This window comes from Notolepis coatsorum (genome assembly GCF_963971535.1).
Source record: "Notolepis coatsorum genome assembly, chromosome: 16".
Taxonomy (NCBI): Eukaryota; Metazoa; Chordata; class Actinopteri; order Aulopiformes; family Paralepididae; genus Notolepis; species Notolepis coatsorum.
Genome location: NC_140180.1, coordinates 31,113,906 through 31,135,801, shown reverse-complemented (window position 1 = coordinate 31,135,801; position 21,896 = coordinate 31,113,906). Strand labels below are relative to the sequence as shown.

Here is a 21,896-nt window from a genome sequence, read left to right as displayed (position 1 = left end):
AGTCCCGGTCAACGGCGTGTTGAGATACGCCACGCCACTCCTGCGGCGAGAAGGAATGCCTACTTTCCACGCCAAGACAGACGCCACAGAACGGTACCTGCTGAACACGGAGCGGCGCCTAGCCAAGAACCCCGCCCAAGAGAGTGTATACCGCGCTGAGATTGAGAAGCTCATCACAGCGGGACACGTCACAAAGATGGACATTAAAGAGGCTGACCAGACCACTGAATCGTGGTACGTGCCCCACCACAAGGTCCATCACAACGGTAAAGACCGCATAGTATTTAACTGCAGCTACCAGATCGGATCCCAAAATCTGAATAAAGAGTTACTGCCCGGTCCCACACTCGGCCCCTCCCTACTCGGCGTTCTACTCCGCTTCCGCCAGGAAAAGGTGGCCATCAGCGGGGACATTAAAGGAATGTTCCTGCAGGTGAGATTAGTAGAGGAGGACAAGCCCCTGTTACGGTTCCTATGGAGAGAGAAGCCAGGAGATGAGCACCCAGCCATCTACCAATGGGAAGTCCTCCCCTTCGGAACGACGTGCAGCCCCTGCTGTGCTACATTTGCACTACAGAAACATGTAGCAGAGGACCCAGCAGCGGACGAAGAGGTCCGACACAGCGTAAAGAACAGCTTCTACGTAGACAACTGTCTACAAAGCCTTTCAACCCAAGAAGAAGCCGAGGCTCTCCTGATTAAACTCCGCGCCTCATTGATCAAAGGCGGCTTTGATCTCAGGCAGTGGGCCAGCAGCGATCCGCAAGTACTGCGCAGCCTCTCCTCCGAGGACAAGGCAGCCAGCAGCGAGACCTGGATGGCTACAATCCCGGGAGAAGCCCAGGAGATGACCCTGGGATTGGTGTGGCGATTCAAAACAGATTCGCTTCACTACAGACACAAGCCCCTGACTACGGAGCAGGGAAGGCCGGCGGCGGCGCCGACCACCAGACGGAGTGTGTACACAACACTCGCCCGACAATATGACCCGCTAGGATGTATTCTACAGTACACCACCAGGGCAAAAATGATTGTTCGAGCATTGTGGGACAAGGACCAGGGCTGGGACGACCCCATTCCCGCACACCTTGCATCCACCTGGAGAGAGTGGGAGATGGAGCTCCACTCACTCCCAGGCGTTAATATGCGCCGAAGCTACTTCCCACCCACGGTGAGGCCAGAGACATGTAAAATGGACTTACACGTCTTCAGTGACGCCTCAGAGGTCGCATACGGATCAGTAGCCTACTTACGGGCCCAAGAGAAGGGGGGAGAGATCTACACAGCATTTGTCCTCGCCCGCTCGAGAATAGCCCCACGCAAGCAACAATCTATCCCACGTCTAGAGCTCTGCGCAGCCCTAGCCGGAGCGCACCTAGCCACGCTCATCCAACGTGAGCTCACCATACCGGTGTCTAGAACAATCCTGTGGTCAGATCCCACGACGGTACTCGCCTGGAACAAATTGGACTCATGCAAGTACAAAGTCTTCGTGGGAGTCAGAGTCACCGAGATTCAAGACTTAACCGAAGAGTTAACCGGAGAAACAGAGTGGCGCTACGTTGATACAAAACAGAACCCAGCTGACGTCATCACCCGGGGGATGCCCCTGGATGACCTCACCCGTCGCAATGTCTACAGTGACGGCCCCGCATTCCTAAGACTCCCGGAAGGACAGTGGCCCATGCCTATCCCGAGGGAAGCAAGTCCAGAGGAGGTGGAAAATAAGAAGTCTGTGTTCTGTGGATTGAGCACCGTAGCCTCCACCGACCCTAACATAGACGATTGCACGTCCATAGAGAGTGCACAACAAAGAACATTCCTGCGGTACCACCCGGAGTGCAAGTCCCCCGCTGATATGTCAGCAGCTAACTACGAGGAAGCAGAATTGCTTCTACTGCAGCGAGCCCAGAGAGACTCGTTCCCCGATGAATTGGCCTGTCTACAGGGAGGAAAGCCCGTCCCATCCGACAGCAGATTAATTCATCTGGCCCCCGAGAGCGACGCTCATACCCTCATCAGAGTGGGTGGTCGCCTACGCAGAGCCCCCAATCTACCGGATGACATTAAATACCCGATCGTATTGAACAGCCGACACAAGGTCACAGAGCTGATTATAAAGAAATACGATGAGGATGTACATCACGCAGGAGCAGAAAGAGTCTTCGCGGAAATCAGACGTCGTTACTGGATCCTACAAGGAAGAGAGGCGGTACGACGCTTCTAGCGAACATGTCTAGACTGCCGCAAGTGGCGCGCGCAGCCCAGCATACCAAGGATGGCTGACCTTCCTCCATGTCGCCTCCGAATCGGTGACAAGCCATTCCACTCAACGGGTATGGACTGCTTTGGCCCGCTGCACATAAAGAAAGGAAGAGGAACCGAGAAGCGGTGGGGTATTGTATTCAAATGCATGACCACCAGAGCGATACACATCGAGCTTCTCCCGACCATGAGCACAGACTCATTCCTTATGGCCTTCCGTAGATTCACATCACGGAAAGGAAGACCGTCTACCCTATTGTCCGATCATGGGACAAACTTCAAAGGCGGCGAAAGAGAGCTGAGAGAGAGCTTCCAAGCTATGGGCCCAGAACTTAAGACCCACCTCGCTCCAGCACAGGTTGATTTCCAATTCAACCCCCCAAACGCACCCCACTTCGGTGGCACTTGGGAACGAGAAGTGCGCTCCATAAAGACAGCCCTGTACGCAGTACTTGGGGCCCAGACTGTGGCGGAAGAAGTCCTAATGACAGTCCTCACGGAGATTGAGGGAGTACTTAACTCGAAGCCCCTCGGATATGTCTCCAGTGATGTGGCGGATATCGACCCAGTTACCCCCAACACACTCCTGATGGGGCGGCTAGATCCTGCATTACCACAGACAATGTACCGGCCTGAAGAAGCGAACGGCCGACGAATGTGGAGGTACAGCCAAGTATTAGCCGACAAGTTTTGGAACAGTTTCCTACTGCACTACCTACCGTCTCTACAGACCCGCCAGAAGTGGGTAAAGGAGAGAGACAATTTGACAGAAGGAACAGTCGTCATGATTATTGATCAATCACTGCCCAGAGCTATGTGGCCGGCCGGCCGCGTAAGCAAAGTGATCACCGGTGCCGACGGCAAGGTCCGAGCAGCTGAAGTGCTCGTCCAGGGTCGCACTTACACCCGTCCCGTGGCGAGGCTCATAGAACTGCCTCGACTCCCAGACACAATCGATGATGACCATGACCCTACAACCCTATGACTTTGTGAAGTTGACTGACCCCTACAGCAAACCCTTATGTGTAAATAGACAACGCGATTAATCTGTCTCTGTTTAACTGATTAGGTCTGGGACCAATCAGGGGGTGGCTGTTGTGAAGGGCCAGATTAAACCGAATATATATATTTATTTATATATATATATTTAATTGTATTTGTATATTCTCTAATATTCCCTGATATCCCTTGTATATTCCTTGTACAATATGCATTGAATATCCATTCTAGCCTACTGAACATCCCATAATAGTCTCCATTCTACTATTGGTCGAGACCTTGGTGCCAGGCTGCCATACCCCTCAGACCCAGTTCAAACGTACCGCTCCACATGTACGAACAAGTCCTAGTTCCGCGTAGGAATCTGGCTACCGCACCACTAATGGGACTATTTGTTCATAGTGCGTATATATACTGCGCTACTAAAGTAGGACTTTCTTTTCAGTCCAGTTTCTTACCCTCCAATAGAGTCACAGACGTAAAGCCTCCCCGCGACGCCACGTGTGGGAGTAAGGCCAAGTTCGCCTACCATCGGTATTGAGACATCGTGTATATTAATATTTGAATAGTCATATTTGGCACTATATCGTCGAGTTGGACGTAGTCTATTAAGCTAATAATAGTCTGTTAATATATAGTGCTTCGTGCGGTGAGAATACTACCGTAGTCAGTACCCCATCGTTTCGGGCAGAGAACTGGCTGCTTACCCAGGGTGGTTGACCCCACGTGAAGCTGCACCCGAGGAGCCCCAGAGCCGACGAGCGAGTGGACCTGTATACCGGATTATTCTACCGACGACAGCCCGCCTTCCCAGGCACGGATTATGCTTTGTATACTTTGATTATTCCATGGATAAAGACCCCCGACACTGCCGTGTGTTGGAACCCCCCCCCCCTGGAGAGGACGCAAGGTGAGGAGACGCTCTGCAAGACGAGGTCGCTTCACGTCTCTCCTCCGTGGACCGGATGACGCCGGCCCACAAAGAGTCCACCTGCTTTCATCTGTGGTCCAAGGATCGCCGGCGCATTGAACGGCACTACAGTGGGTTCACCTGGGATACCCTGGGCCGGATGAGGCAGCCGGATTCTACCCCCCCCCCCCTCCTACTCCTGTCGGCTTACAAGCGACCGGATTAACCCCCTCTAGTGTATCCAGTATATAATCATTAAAGTATCATTGCTGCTATTCCTTAAACTATTCCAGGTCGTATATGTACCACCTGCGCCTTCAGAGATTGGACATTCTCTATTGATATACCGACGAATACTCTTGCCATAAAAGTGCATCCTATTTCCATTCATAAATGTGATTGATTTGATTAAGTGCTTGCTCTACACACCATCGCTGTGTAGAAATAAAGACCTATTTCTAATTCGTACATTTGTGTTGGATCCGTTTCATCTACGTGACAGTGTTCATCATAATATATTTATGCCGTGTACTGGGTGGCCGAATATTAAGTACAAAGGTAGTGGTAGTAAGTATCATATCTAGTAATACAGTCAGGGAATTGTACCCCTCAGTTACAGTAAGGTTAGGGAATAAATAATTGGACAGTCCCCACAAAAATAGTAAAATGTGTGTGTGTGTGTGTGTGTGTGTGTGTGTGTGTTTGTACTGGCACGTTTGCCTCTTTGTGTGAATCTGAAAGTTCAGCCAAAAGCTCAGTCTCTGCACCTATCTACTGATTTGCATGATTACTACCAGCCAGGAGTCTGATAAGGCTGTGTTACATCAGCCTCTTAAAACCTTGGGAAACAAGACTGCTTATGTGGAACCAGTGGGTTCATTCAAGGGTGCAGGTAAAGTAACAACGTAAAAGTACTTTGTTACAGTACTGTACTTAGGTAGTGTTTGGGAGTATCTATACTTTACTTGAGTTTTTATTATTATTATTTCTTTTTTTATTTAATGTGGTGGAGTACATTAGCATCATTACTTTCTTTTTCAACGATTAAAGGAACACACCAACATTATGGGAAATGCACTTACCATCTTTTCCAGAGTCAGACAAGAAGTTAGACACCAATATCCTCTCTGTGCGTTCAGTAGAAAGCTATCCGAATGCAAGTTAGCTTAGCTTAGCATAAATTAATGGAACATACGGACCAGCTAGCCTAGCTGTTGGCCAAAAACACCTCTCCCAGACTTTTAAGCTAGGCTAGGGGTCTATATCCGCTTCCATTCATTTATTATCCAGAGTAAAATTGATATATCCCAGCTATATTGGGTTTCCCATAATCGTGAAACTCAGGATATAAATTTACCCCAGCAATTGTAAAAGGGAGATGGCATTTACATTACATTGGAAACTATTAATGTGAACCTGACTCACAATGAGCTCAATGCCATGTGGCAATCCAGTACAAACTTGTTATAACCTATATTCAAAGATGCATTTAATTGACTAAACAGCCAATAAATGGTAAATGGCTGCTTTTTTATATAGCGCTTTACAATTTGTTACTCACATTTGACCTATTCATTCACACATTCACTCACACACCGATGGCGGAGGCAACCATGCAAGGTGCCAACCTGCTCATCGGGAGCAATTAGGGGTTAAGTGTCTTGCTCAAGGACACATCGACACACTGCCCGGGAGGAGCGGGAATCGAACCGGGAACCTCCGGATTGCCAGACGACTGCTCTACCTCCTGAGCCACTGTCACCCCCAATAATAAGACAATAATCACTAAAGTATAGCCCTAATCTGAATTATAGCCTTAATCTGAATTATAGCCCTATCTTTTCCCAGGCACGTCCACACAATCCAAAACAAACAAAAACAAGTGACATGTACTGGTGTTTTTGCAATTTTTTTCTTCTTCAATGCAGTCATTTGGGTGCAATTGAGGGTAGGTACCTGTCAGGTGCCCATGTCAGGCAGTCTATCACAATGTTTTCACAATCAATCAATCAATCAATCAATCAATCAATCAATCAATCAATCAATCAATCAATCAATCAATCAATCAATCAATAGCTTCATTCCTATAACCTACCATGAAGGACCTGTCAAGTTTAGGACCATGTTTCTCCAATGACATGTCTTTTGTACCCAGGGGTGCGTTGCTCATGAGACAGGGTTGCACGCCGAGCAACCGGCTCTGTGAGCAGAAGCACGTGCACGCACATGCATGGATGTGTACGCGCGTCGCGCGTGCAGACAGGAATGCGCTGCACTCGACTGATGCGCCAACTCGCCAAGTACCCACCTGGCTAGCTCAGGTCGTCAGGTGTGTTCAAATACCTTCTCAGATACATTCACACAAAACGTGTGAATGAAATGTGTTACATTCCATTGCTAGACGCAATTAGGCATTGTCTTTAGTCTGTGCGCACGCGAGGGAACATTTATGCGCATGCGCGGGACCGCGCGCGCGTGCACGTGGCATCATTAAAACACAGTGCAACCGGCTTTGAAATCACCAACGCACCCCTGTTTGTACCACTTAGAATCGTTCTGACAACATTCAAGTGAAGGATAATAAGGCACTGCCTTGAGCAAGGAAACATTCCCAGTGTAAAGTAAAATGATTAATTGATCTCAAAACTACTTAATTTCGAAAACATGAAGATGACGACGACATATTCATCATAGTCGACCACTGTGCACTTTCTTCCGCGTTACATGGAGCTTGTGAGGGATAGGGGTGAAGAGAGCGCGTGGCGTGGAGATACAATGAATGAATGTTGATTCGAGCCTAGGCTAGCCAGCCACAACCATTAAAGCCTAGGCTCTAATCATTCATGCGCTCCCTTTCCCCCCCTAACCCCCTCCAATGAGCTCAAAAAAGCGGAAGTGTTGCAGTGATCTACACAGAAATCTCGGGCGGGAACTAAATCAGAGGCGTGGGATTAAACCCGAGGGCTTTAGGACCTTGGATCCACCTCCTTGGGAAAGAGGGCGTAGGCTATGATGCCAACCGGCTAGAAGTGGAAGGTATCGAGCCGCTTGCGTACAATTCGCAAGGTCCTGACAGCAACACAAGCTATGCGAGGCAACGGCTATAAAGTGGAAACCAGCTAAATCTCAACACCTCGTCCGAAAATCATTTTTGTATCAGCGGTGAGCAATACGCACACAGTGAGCATGTCGGTGCTAGCTCTGCAAGAATATGAGTTCGAGAGACAGTTCAATGAGGAAGAAGCCATCCGATGGATGCAAGAAAACTGGTAAGCTACAGCGATGAAATGTGTCATATTCTCAATAGTTTATTTCATACATTTTCACACCACTAGCTAGTATCTGGCTATAGCCTTTATTTGCTGAGTGATATGAATAAATATGAATGATGGACTATAACCCAAGCGCGTTATCAACCTTGCACGGATTAAGGCTGGATGCACCTCGCAATAATCACCCGCAAATTGCTGGTTGTGCTGCAAAATATTAAAATGCATGTACTGTTTTGCTATAGTGTCGCCTATGTGTTCCAATTAATTGATTACTAGGCTACCTCACGGTCCATTGTTGCATCCCGGAGTTAGTCGCCCCGCGGATGTGATCATTTGACCGTTACATGATTCCCTCTTTGCTTGATTGATTGATTGATTGACAACTTTATTAACAGATTGCAGAATGGGTACAGTATAGTACAGCTCAAAACATACAATTGTTAAGGGGATGCAGACCAGAGAAATACTTTCGTCTTGTTTACATCAGGGTCCCCCATTTTCAATTCATAATGATGCATTGCTCCTGTCGTCATATTCCAGGTAATTTAACGTTATTCCAAAGGTGAATTATTTCTGTCTGTCTCATCGGTGCCTCTAAAGACACTATACCCAACCACTCGTTCAACCAAGACTGCTGCCTAGTAAAATGATAGCAAAATGCCACATCCTCATCAGTCATCTCTAGTGCTATACTGATAAGGACTCATTATGTAGCAATCAATATTTGTTTTAATAGCCTGTAGTGAAATTTACTTGGGAAAAAAGATAATTTACAAAGCATAACTTAAGCCATCAAGATTTATCATTGCATCTGAAATGTAAGGATTGATCAGAATATAAGGCTTTCAGAAGTAGCATGGGCCAATTTAACATTAATTCCATTGCCCCCAGAAAAAAAAGGTATAGCTTTGTCAATCCATGACCGTCAAAAAATGACTGTAATTGAATTAAATGTCTATACCCAGACATTTTAGAGCAGCAATAGTGTCTCCCTCTACCTGCCAGTGCCATTGCCATGCACATGTCTTTTCAGAGAAGACTCCAAGAGTTTTTAAGAAGAGAGCAGTTGAGTAGTCTTGGATTTCTCGAGTGTGGTATAAAATTGGATGGAAAAACCATTTGGAACCAGCCTCTGAATGTTTCACCAAAGACAAAAGTTGTTTTGTCCAACAACACGTTCAAGTCATTTAGCTGCAGTTCACAAGGCATGGATGCAATGTGCAGGAGCTGTCCATGACTTGGTCCTGAGATCCAACCAATGACGTTCATCTTATGATGTCTGCTGACAGAACACCAGCCAATCAGGTTGCGGGTGATCTGTGCTGACTGCTCTCTCTGCCGCTCCTGCAGAGGGGGAAGTCCGACAGGACCACCACACATGGCATTCAGTGGAGATGGGATTGGATGCATGCCCATTAAACATGTAATACGGACTACAGGAAGCTTGAAGTAGTGGTGTACCACTGACTTATAAGATGTTTTTTAACCAAATGTTTATATATATGAGTGAGGAATCGTACAGCACTGTACATTTCAACACTAGTCTGAAGTTAAAAGAACACACCAACATTTTGGGAAATTAGCTTTTATCGTAAGCTTATTTCCCCAAAGTTGGCATGTTCCTTTAAAGCAGGACTGTAATTCATACTCTGCAGATGAACCTGGAACTGAGCATTTTGATGAAGCCCAGTCTGGCTTATGATCCCCTCTCCACACTTATTTGCATCAGTACCCATGAGAAAAGTCTGGCAGAAGGCATTTTTCAGGGAAGGTACACTAACGGTGTGTGTCTGTGTGTGTGTGTAGACATCCAGCAAGTTACCAATCATAATTTGGTAATCCAGGGCAGAGCGCAGATCTGGGGGTGGATGGGCGTGGTTTTGCAAGCTTGCTGTTGTATCCATGTGGGCCATATATGAGTCTGGGTGGGAGAGATGCTGACCTCGGGTCAGCACCAGTTAGGCCTATGACAAACCTCCTTATTCGTTAGGAGGCAGAAGACACTATTGTTCATTAGTTGGATTGTCTGAACTTGACTTAAAGGAACACTTCACCCAAAAAGTTGGACAGTTATTGAGAGTAAATGAGTTTGAATATGGCCAGTTGGCCACCTGTGATGTCATCAGGGACATTGGATCCTTGTGTTGTGCTAAATACAGCTCAATTGAATGATAAGGTAGCAGCCCCTATAAGACGAGGTATTGCTATTTTCTCTGCATCATTTCATGGAGCTGCATCATTTCATGGAGCTGCCATTAACACAACACAGAGATTGAATGTCCCTGATGATCACTGGTGGCCATATTCAAACTCATTTACTCTCAAGAACTGTCAAATTTAATGAATGTATGCTAAACTGATTACAGTTTTGGGTGTGAGATTATGTTCAAAATAAAAAAATTATTGTTTTTGAAGTGTTTCTGCATTTCATAAAACCCCACTTTATGTGAAGAGCATTGTGCCAAGTTTGTCATCACTAAATGGGGTAGATATGCATTGTACTGTTCTATAACCTTGAGGATAGTCTTAAAGGAGCACTTCACCAAAAAACAATCCCGATTTATTTTGCACATAATCTCACACACATCCAAAAATTCTAAACAGTTTTGCACACATCCTTTTGGTTTTGACAGTTATTGAGACCAATTGAGTTTGAATATGGCCACCAATGCCATATGTGATGTCATCTGGGACATTGAATCATTGTGTTGTGTTAATTACAGCACCATGAAATTATGTACTGTAGATGAAAAAATAGCAGTACCTTGTCTTATAGGGAGGGACCGCTACCTTTATCATTTCAAGGAGCTGTAATTAACACAACACTGGCTACATTGTCCCCCATGACATCACTGGTGGCCATATTCAAACTAATTTACTCTTAATACAGTAGATTAATGTGTGCAAAACTGTTTGGAGCTTTTGGATGGATGTGTGATTTATTTGAGATTATGTGCAAAATAAATCAGCATTGTTTTTTGGTGAAGTGCTTTTTAATAGCATTGTGTGGCTTGAAATCTTGGAATGGCCATTCAAATGTTTTAATTTGCAGATCAAGTAATAATGATTTTCAGAATGTAATCGAGCACTCAAACAACCTAATCTATTTCTAGATCGCCCAATGCAACCTGTACAAGGGCGGGTGGATAACAACATTGCCTAAACAATAATAGGCTTATTCATGAATCATGTTCAGTCATTTTGATATATTAATGAATTTTGACTATTTTACACATTACAACATAAAAACACAAAATCCAAGATGTCAGCATATTTGACTGTAACTCGTGGGAGCTTCCAAAATGTATTAATATTTCATAACCATATGTTATCACAGCCGATGCCAAAATGAGATATCTCAAAAACAAATGATTAAACATATATCTTTCATTAAGGTCTTCTATCTCCTCTGCATCTTGCATGATTTGCCAAACCGTTTTTAGAAAATGTTCCTCTTGAATGCTTCGAACGGTGTTCGATTAGTCAGGGCTTGAAGCTTACTTTTGAATGCTTAGTTCGAATGCCTGGGAAATCTGTAAAGGAATTATAAATTGTAACATGCACTTAAAGAGATAACAGGCATTTTGGTGTGTAATTTTCGCATAGGAATTAGTAGTAGTAGTAGTAGTAGTAGTAAAAAAAACTGGGAGCCCTCACAGCTAGCAGAGCTAGCTAGATGAGGGAAAGAAGAAGAAGAAGTCTTTATTTGTCCTGCATATTTTTTAACACACATGCGATGGGCGACCCACAGGAACACACATGTACTAAGTCGCTGATGAAATGTTCTCTGCACTTCCCATCCCGTCGTCCTTCCCCCCATTAAGGGCAGATGAGGGCTGCAGCGTGCGCCACGCCCGGGGACCAATCCATGTGCTCCTGTCCGTCTTTGTCAGGGACGCAACAGTGTTAGCGATCTGTTGTGCATGTTTTTCCATTGGGTTTATGACAACGTGTTTTGTGTATTCCAGTAAAGGGCGATTATCACAGAATCTTCTGAAACTTTCAAGAAACTAGCGTTTTTCAAAATGGTATAAAACTGAAATGAACCGATTTAAAAAAAAAAAAATTATTAAAAAATTAAAAAAATCCGTTTCGACAATGTTGACTGCAAACAAGTCATTGATAAGCGACGGCCATATTATACACATAGCCATAATTTAAGATATAGTTTATGCGTTCGCAAATATGAGAGCTCTATCATTGAAGTGGGTGGTGGGCGGCACGCAACAGGGTTCCGGGGCACCGGACCCATGGCGGCACTCAACGTGTTAAAGGACAGCTGACTCAATGAGGCCTGTTCCAAAGTTCTCAAATGGGGCTCCCACTATAATACATAGTAGTACTAGAGAGGTCCCATTGTGGAGTCAAAACACACTTGACTGGTTTGAGGCGCCTAGCACCCTGCAGAAAGGTGGCATGCTGATCTAGTCAAGGTGTATACTTTCACAGTCGAGAAAGACCGGTTGTCTAACAGACTGGAGAAAGGTGAGGATCGATTTCCAGAGCACAGGTGACCTCCAGAGACCTGGCGTCACACCAAATTTAGAACGGTAACCACATAAATGGAGGTAGTGGGTCGAGCGCGAGCATGGTTCTGATGACGTCGGGTTGATATCCCCTGTTCTCCAGGTTCAACCTTTCCGAATCCAAGCCACCAATCTCTGCCCTAGGACAGGAGGATGGCACTCTCTACAGTGCGTCTGAGACAGAGCTTCCTGAGACTATGGAATAGGCCGTGGAGGTGCTGCCAGTAGCTGTATCGGGTCGAGGAACCAGCATGCTGATCCCCGGGCTAGAGCTATTCGGGTCCCCCCCCCCCCCCCGAGAGTTGAAATCTGCTGTCCTCGTCCTGCAATGTGGAGAGTCCAGATACTGAGCAGATGGACTGAGGCCCATTGCCACAGATCCACTACCAGTCGGTGGAGGAGGGGAGAGCTGAACTCCTGCCCTGTTTGTTTATGTAGGCCGCTTTAGTCCGGCTGTTTGTTCTGACCAGAACATGCCAACCTTTCACAAGGCTGTGGGAGTGTTTGAGCACCCCCAGCCTGTCAGGGAGGCGTCCGCGAAGACCGTCACGTGTGACGTTATGCCGCACCATAGGAACACACTCGAGAGGATCTCAGGTGTCCTCCAGTAGTCCAGGTTGACTTTGACAGAACGGGGAAGTCTCAGGAGTTTCCCTTTTTGGCACACAGGATTGACAAAAATTGAGAAAACCACCTCTGTAGATTGTGCATGTGAAGTAGACCTATAGGTGGACCATTCAGCACAGCAGGCACATCACAGTGACCGTCCTGCAGCGTTGACACTCTCTCAGAGAAAACATGATATATTCCCGAGTTCAGAACCATGCCCCATTGCCCCAATAATGCTGAATGTTGATGGTGAACTCCAACAGTGACAGACGTTCCACCAGTATTCTGATGTGACTTGTAGCTGTCTCCTCCGACTGACTGAGAATCGGTGTCATCCAAATTTAATAAAATACTTACTCCTTGGCAATGCAGAGGTTCGAGAGCTGTCCCCAGCCAGTGAGTACCTGAAAAGGATCCTCCGGTATTCATATGCCGTTACATGAAAGGCAAAGCGGAGGAATTCCCTGGGGGGTGGAAAGACGGGTATGTGGTAATATGCATCTTTCAAGTATGTGGAAGTGAACCGGTCTCCCTGTTTGACAGAGTGGAGCAGGGCCTTGGCTGAGTGTTCTGAATGTCTTCACTGCAATCAGCTGGTTGAGTGATGAGAAGTCTAGAATAGGTCTGATACCACCGGTTTTCTTGGGAACCAGCAAATACTGCGAAGAGACCCCCTTCAAACAGCAGGGTGTGATTCTCTTCTGAGAATGCTTTCGTGTCTGACGAGACAGTAAGATTCACCCCTGAGAATGGAGGGTGGGGCAAAATTGTATTGCATGATGCCCACAAGGGCTGCAACTAATGACTATTTAGAATTTTCAAACCGTTAAAAAAAATGTATGCAAAAAAACAAAACATTATTCCTCGTCTTGTACCATACTTTTTCAAACTTTATTATTGATTATTCGAAAATCGATGCCCATCCCTATTTGCTATAGCCTACACATCAAACAACAGGCCATGGAGGTGCAGCATAACATAGACCCAACTAATTGATTATAAAATTGTATTTTTATCAGTCGATTAGTTGTTGCAGCCCTAATGCCCACTTCTCAGTGCTTTGTCTAACCATTCTGGTACATGGCACCTCTCCTACCATATTGTGTAGCAGTTGGGCCTCTAGACTTTGTTCCCTGCTGCTGTAGGTTAAAGTGACCGTGTACTACGGCTGTTTGTGAGGGTTCACATGTTGTGTACCAAGTGGTGAGACTGAAAACTAGAAACGACAGGATGTGCAGAGAAGTGGGATGATCTGCTGAACTTCTGATCGTATTTGAACTTTTGTGGCATTAGCCTATTATTGTACAACAATGCACAAGCATGTCCTGGCACGGTTGGGGATTCACTGCTAGCATGCTGAGTTTACTTTGCTAACATTTTGGATTGCATTTGAGAGACAAGCGCTGTGTGTGTGTGTGTTGGTGGGGGAAGTGGGTAGCAGCCAGCTGTGTGTGTGTGGCAGGTAGACCATCTTAGCTTCTAACTAGTTACTGTGCGGGATACTAGCTAATGTTGAGCATGATTGGGCGTGGCTTGCTCCACGAGGAGAAGCTGGTAATAGCATATACCCTGGTAATATTTGTGGACTACTTTAATGTAATTAACCCCGTAAATAGACCAATTATTTGTATTTTATAGGGGGGGGGGGGGTATTTAGGGGGATAGCATGTCAACAGTTCAAGTTCAAGTTTCAAGTTCAAGTTTCTTTAATAGTTGTCATACAGAAGTACAGAATACTTTCATACAAAATGCTTCTTACTGTTACGCTCCAGAGACTGTGCTAGACAAGATAGTATCAAATAACATAGTATAGCATGTAATTTAGAAGAAGAAAATGAGGTCACAGTGTTCGGTATAGACATATGTACAATGTTCTGAGTTACCATATAATATACAATACTATGCAGTGTACTAATGTACAGTACTATCTAGTGCAAAGCAGAAATGGGATGAGGTACAATTTAGGTACAATTTACAGTAAGGTGTACGAGTTGTAGTGCAATCCTTCATCAATAAATATAAAGTGTGGGGAGTGGGTGCTACAGTGTGTTTGTTTAAAGTGGGTGTGTGCTATAAAGTGTGTGGAGTGGGTGCTACAGTGTGTTTGTTTAAAGTGAGTGTGTGCGTGTGGATGTGTGTGCTATGTGCGTTTGGTGGTTGTTGTTGTGTAGTGTTCATTCATTGTTCGTTTAGCAGCCTGATGGCCTGGGGATAGAAGCTTCTTCTGAGTCTTTCTGTGCTCGCCTTGAGACTCCGGTATCGCTTGCCTGACCGCAGCAGTTCAAAGAGTAGATGCCACAGTGTTTTTCTTAGTCTATTCATAAGACTTTCTGGCTAAATACATTGGCATGCATTTTAGTGCTAGCATACGTTTACATAGACAAAGTCATATGAAAATTTCTTTGAGCATTTAAAATCAATGTATCCATTAAGACAACTGCATATATGACGCCAGGTGGCTGATGTGAATTGTGTGGATTTGTCAGAATCATGTGTAGGAATAATGAGACAGTACACACAGGTATTTCTTGTTAAACCTAGCTCTTTATTTTGCTCTAAACAAAAAAAATTAACAACAGCTATTACATTAAAAAAAAAAATTAACGACTATTCTAATATATAAAAAAAAATCGTTGCCCATCCCTAGTGCTGTCCTCTAGTGCTGACGTTCCGTTGGGGCTGCTTCTTGTGCACTGTCCTGAGATGAGCTCTCCTCCCAGATGTGCCACCGTTCCATAGGCCTCGTCGTGTTTACCTCCTAGGAATTACATTTATTTTTAAACGTGGGTCGAGAGCTACAGCTTGCACATAGATGCTGCTTTCAAGGAGTCTCCCTGTCAGTTCCCACCAGATATTTTGAGGTGAGCGGTCATGTTGTTCCCTAGCCAAAATGTAGCATAAGCTTGCTGCATTATTTAGCCCCCTTCCCAACAAGTGAGCATGACAATGTTGGTAGTGGTACCAATGGATACCATAGATTGTCTAGTGACTCTAGTCTCATGATACTAGATAATCTAAGAAATTCCTATCTTTAGAATGTGCCTATATTTGTTGAAAGTTTAGTGACAAGTCAGTCTCTCTCCTCCTCCCGTGTCTCAGCTGAGCTGTGTCTCTTGAGTTGCTAAAAACATTAGCTTGTTAGCTAACTATCTAACAAAGCTAACAGAGCTGAAATACAGTATGCATTTACTATTTTCTCTCAGTCTCTTTTCAAATCCTCCAGTCGATGAATGCTCTGTGCTGCCACCACTGGTCACCAATAAGATCAGCACCTTGACCTGACGGCACCAAGCATTTGTTGAGCTTTCCCAGAAAACTACAGAAGATGGTGTTATTACCGGATTTGAAAGGAGACTTTCAAAAAGGGTAATTTTATTCTTTATTTCAGCAGTGTTTTCACCCCACCAGCCTTTGTCGAGACTCTGAGCTTTCTGACAATCCCTTTTAAAAACACAATGCAAACTTGCAATAATTAGTTAGGACGGGTTTACTTTTGACTTAACCCCCAGAATCTGTGGTGGTTCGTTATAGAGCTTTGTATATAATACAAATACAATGCTCACCAATAGAGCTTAGGGATGGGTACCTTTCACATTTGAACCGGTACCGGTACCTGTGAATCGATACCGGTACCCAATGGTACCTTTTTTCTGTACTTTAGTCTCAAGAAATTTAATTTACCTACCTCAGTCGTAAAAAAAAAAATCCAAACTTCAAATAACTACAATTTCGACAGTTTTCGGCTTGTCATTGCTCCGACTGCTTTGTTGTTGAATCAAGTCAAATCCTAGGTAAGCATATATTGTGCGTGTGAACGTTGACATGAAAAGAAAAAAGTAAAAAAAAAAAAAAAAAAAAAAGTAAAAAAAAGAATTAATAAAAATTTTTTTTTATTTTTTTTTTTGGTTTCTCACTTGATTCGATACTCGGTAGTACCGACGTGTTTCGGTTCGGTACCTCAAAAGTACAGAATTCGGTACCCATCCCTAATAGAGCTAGATAACAGATTTCAATCACTACTGCGCTATCTCCGACCACCATCTGACGACCTGGCTGACTTCTCATCTCCACTACACTCTGTAAGGACGGGAGGGCGTAAAAAAAAAAAACAGCAGACCACAGCAACAGCAAGGTAATGATCCGACTAGGCCATTAATGTTAATTGTAGGTGATTCTGCTGTAATAAATATCAACGTTTATGTGAGTGTGTGACATCTCTGTCCCAGCAACGTCTGTACCTAGTAACACTATAGTATTTGGTCTGAGGTGTTCTTGCACGGAGTTGGTCAGATAATTTAAAACTTTTTTAGCCAGGATTGTTGACTTGATAATAGGGGATCGGTATTAGTACATTTCCCTAACACTGAAATCATATACAACGAGGCATGTGTATTGTGTAACATGTTCTATATCAAAGCATGTTGGATCTCTCTCATAGAGAAACATGGAATGTACAATATCTTTTGTCCAGTGACTCCAAACGAAGTACGTTAATAGAACAGATTGATACTCTGTTGTTAAAGTTTAGCTTTCAGAATTGGCAGTGTAATCTGCGTATCCCTATTTCAGTCAGACGAAGCTAACGGACGCAGATGCCAGCTCTGAGGCCGTCTCTAGAGAGGGGATGTGAGGATAATAAGTCAGCACCCCTCAAATCCTACGTATTGTGCACATCTCATCAATGCCAGCGCAGAGTTATGGTGGTTGCAAAATACATTTCTCACACATTCCTAAAATGAAAAGCGGGGCACAACTGACTTCATTTTGGCAACGGGCATCTGCTGTGATATTATATTTTGCTGTTGGAACTGAGATACTTCTGCCTGTCTGGCTGTCAGGAATGCCGCCACATTGGGTTGTGTAAACACTGTAAACTGCTCTTTTGAGTGTAAAAGCAACAGCCATCAGAGTGAGTGGCATGTTGAAGGAGTGGGCTACTAACGCAGACATTTGACACGGAGCTCTCCCCTCCTAGTCAAGTAGTCCATTAACCGGTCGGTTTGGTTTCAGTTGACCAAGACTGACTTTGTTAGTCAATTTGTCTTTCTAAAAAAAAAATAATAATATATATAAATCCACTTCGAATGAGTTATATAAAAAAAAAAGGTCCTTCTGCATGATTGCATGCGGGAAACACAATTTCACACCAAATAAACAATTTCAACTTAATCTAACTAATCGAGCGGTAGAAACCGAATCCATGACAAGACGGCCCTAATTTGACAAATCCAAAACCGAAAGACTCGAGAATGCGCTGCAAGGCATGCGACCACGTGTATGAATTTTGTGGGTGTAGTTCTTTATTTTCCACGAGGTCGTTGTTATCCGTGGCCTTAGTGAAGGGGAAAACAAGTGAAAGAATCTGCTAATAACAACATTCATTATCACCTCCCCTCTGCTGTTAAACCCTGGTAGCACTGTGGCCTCTAGAGAGAGAGAGAGAAAGATAGAGAGAGAGAGTGTGTCACGTGCATTACATACATGCGTGTGTGTGTGCGCATTCGGGTGAGCGCATCTGTACGTGTATTAGCAGTGTTTATTTACAACACCACTACATCCCAGCTGGCCATTTGCCTGCGAGTAAGAACAAGGCTGGCCTCGATGTCCGAGAGAGTGCCTGCTAGCCACTGGAACACACATAATATTCATCCTGCTGAGTCATGCTCTATTCACACAGACGTCACCTGTTCTCTGTGTCACGCTGATTGCTTGGATCCTGTATATTCTGTCTCTAAAAAAAATCCCAGTGGGGGGGGGGGGGGGGGGGGGGGGGCTGCTAGGACAGGGTGGCATCCTCATAGAGGTCTCTGTCGTCCTAGCTGGTCTCTGGTGGTTTTGTGCTATCCCCCATTACAAGAGACCCAGTGAGAAAGATGTATCTGATTGTACGTTCTGGTCATTTATTCCAAATCATTTATGCCTGTAAGAAACAAAGGGGAACAACATATTGTAGTAGACCTCAAAAGGGTTTTATGAATGCTTTATGGTATTATTGTATTGATAAGAGCATTATTGCATTGAATCACTACCGGTGTAAAACTATATAGTATTGTTTGTTATTTCATTCTGAAACGCAACAGCTCATTGATAAGTCTTCAGGTTCAGGGCTGTGGATCATAATGAAATCAAGGAAAATGTACTTATCCTTAACTCTTTCAGTGCCACTCACGAGATTTCTCTGGTTTTTTATAGGTGGTTGCGTGCCACTCACGAGATTTCTCGGAATTATTATTATTATTTTTTTTTTGCGATCTGAAAAATTATTGCATCACCCGAGCCTACCCGAGCTGCGCCGGTGATCACTGTGGAAAAAACCGCCCCCTGTCGTCTCCCAGATGACATAAGTGATTTTGGAATGGACTCAATGAAAATGAATGGGGAAAAAAATCCGGTACTCCACATTTTCCAGTTCACTGATCCAGCCGGGGTTACCACAGTTCATTCTGGAGCCTCAGATCCCTGCGGATCATGGAGATGTACTGTGTCGCGTTGGATCCATACACGTATCGATTTTTTCGAATGGTGATCAGGAATTGGAATATACCAGTTGGATACCATCTGATGTCAGGTAAGGACTCTATGTTATCAGTGGTAGGATAATCGGAGTAAGTTTGATGAAGTTATAAGCTGTTTTGTGAAATGTCTTCTTTCGGTTTCACTGTAAAAGTCTGTGAGGAAATCAACGGAGCGATTATCAGTGCGCGGCCGTAATGTGCTTGCGTGCACGTATAATATTGATCATCTAGCGTTTATTTGAAAACGATTCATAAAAAGGCCGACGAATATCAACGTTGTGGAATATTCCACTAAAAGACGATTTTCATAGAATGCTCCAGAATGAGCTGTTTTTTATATCAAAACGGGGGCTTTTCTAACTGCTCTGAAACGGAAACGACGCGATAAAAAAACAATCCGTCTTCACAGCACTGACTGGAAAATAGTCTTTGATAATGCGATGGGCAGATTAGACACATAGCCATAATTTAAAACATAGATTAGGCGATATTAACGTTAACATTGGCGCCGATGGTGGCATTCAAGCGGTAAAACGGAAAACCAGGCGTGGCACTGAAAGAGTTAAAGCTGCAGTAGGCAACTTCGGAGAAATTAGCAAGAGTGAGCCACATGGGGAGAAACACATCTGACTGGTTGTTAAGATCAGCCTGATCTTAACAACCAATCAGTTGTGTTTGGCCTGCCAAATAGTTTTCCCTTGGTCGCATCGGAAAACGACCATGTGACATCATCAGTCCCAGACCCCAGGGGTCCCTCAGTTTGTTCTACAAGTTCCTGTTAACATTATGAGAAATATGCTTACCGTCTTCTTCAGAGTTGGTAGAAAGCCATCTGGCTTTAACCTAGCCTAGCTTAGCACAAATTAATGGAAGTGTGTACGGACCAGCGAGCCTAGCTCAGGCTAGCTGTTGGTCAGAATCACCTCTCCCGGAGCTTTAAGCTAGGCTAGTGGTCTGTATCTTTCTACTGAGCGCACAGAGGAAATTGGTATCTATCTTCTTCTCTGGAGAAGACGGTAAGTGCATTTCCCATAATGTTGACAATAAAATTAACTAAAATTCCCAATGGTTAGTATTAACATTTAAATTTTTTATTATCATTCTGACTCTTTTTTGTATTTATTATTGTGCTTTGAAAAACTCACTTTGTGCAGTGAATAACGTCCAGCATCAACCAAAATTGGCCAACAGTCTCCCTACAACGAGACGCAGGCGCAATACAACGTGTTTCCGAGGACTAGGTTTGATGTCGTGTTTTCGTTTTTATAAACGTGCTGAGCATAAGTGAATGGAAGATGGCCACCCTGTCTGAAGAACATGCAGAAAGAAAATCGCAACGAAAGGGAGGAAACACTTAAAATCATTTCAAAAGTCATCTTTGCAACCACCACTAATGTTACTTTATAACAAATGTAACGTAATTTAAAGGTGCTGTAAGTGGTATTTATTTAAATAAGTGTTAAATATCTCTACATGCATGCATACATACATACATACATGACAGCCATCACTGATATAGAGTGTCTGGTCAGTAACATGGGTCTTCCAGTCCCTCAGCTCTGCGGTAAACAGAATATACACTTTCTGGTATCCCTTCCCACTTTATCCAATCAGGAGAGAGAACCCTATATATTTTTACTTATGTCAAGAAATCTTGCCAAGCCAAATTTGCTAGCCGATTATATTACTTGTTTCAAGCACATATTTGTTTTTATTTCTTTTTATCAGACCATTTTTGCTGTGTGGAGTTCTCTCTCCTGATTGGATAAAGTGAGAACGGGATATCAGAAAATGTATTATGTGTTTACTGCAGAGTGGAGGGACTGGAAGACCCATGTTACTGGCCAGACACTCTATATCAGTGATGGCTGTCGGAATCTAGAGCTATTATTTCTTTATTGCTATGTACTGTAGACTAGTTATTTTAACCGGTTAACCTGCGCCCCCAAAATTGGCCATGTTAGTTTTAGTTTTTGAGGACTGCATACTTTTTTTGCAAACCAAAACAACATACTTTATTCTTATAGCACATGCATGAGCCTGATCTCTTTTGAAAGATGAATTTCACTTTTGAGTGCTAATGAAATAGAGTAACATAGGTCTGAACTTGAGTTGTAGAAAAACTTGTTACTCAAGTTTTTCTGTAGTAGTTAGTAGTCCAGAGGTAGTATTTCCCCAGAAGGTGGTATGGCTTACAAATCCATACGGACCCATAGCCTGAAGCCTTATGTAGTACATGTCCATAAAGATCTATTCAGAAATGAGTGATTAGGAGTGATTTTGGTAAACTGTGTACAAAAAAACTCAGTTTTCTCATAGACTTCAATTCATTCGGCTGTTTTTCTCTTCCTGTTTTTGCTCGTTAGTTTTTTTTTACATGCATACATCCCCACGCGGGGTATCATTGGAAAGCCACACTCATTGGCTACAACCCTCCACAATCATTTTCGAGATCGCCAAATGATTGACAGAACTAGAGCCCCAAGAGTCGGGAGTGGTATTTTGCGCAATACCGTGTACTTTGCACAAGCCTCAAATACCGGCATGTAACTCGAGAACCGCTGAACGGATTTTGTCGGATTTTGACGCTATCGACAGGCAACAAATAAGCCTTCAATTCGATATTTATAATTTATTACAAAATATGCGCACACTCGAGCCGCTAGAGGTCGCCAAGTGCCGGTGGACAAATCGTCCTCAAAAGGGCCCACATGTGGGCCCTTGCAGCTTAAAGAGGTTTAACAAAGAAATGGCCACTTACAGCACCTTTAACTTGAGCTCAATGCATTCCGAAATGGCA

The 21,896-nt window shown here is 44.1% G+C and overlaps 1 protein-coding gene across 1 annotated transcript in view; it reads left to right on the top strand.

The window, feature by feature from the left end:
• The first annotated feature begins 7,216 nt into the window (after positions 1-7,216).
• Positions 7,217-21,896, top strand: part of elovl6 (ELOVL fatty acid elongase 6) — a 37,203-nt gene continuing 22,523 nt past the window's right edge. Inside the window, exon 1 of the mRNA XM_084331827.1 lies at positions 7,217-7,443. Within this exon, the coding sequence (XP_084187953.1) occupies positions 7,361-7,443 (83 nt within the window). The 5' untranslated portion in view covers positions 7,217-7,360. The remainder of the gene's footprint in view (positions 7,444-21,896) is intronic.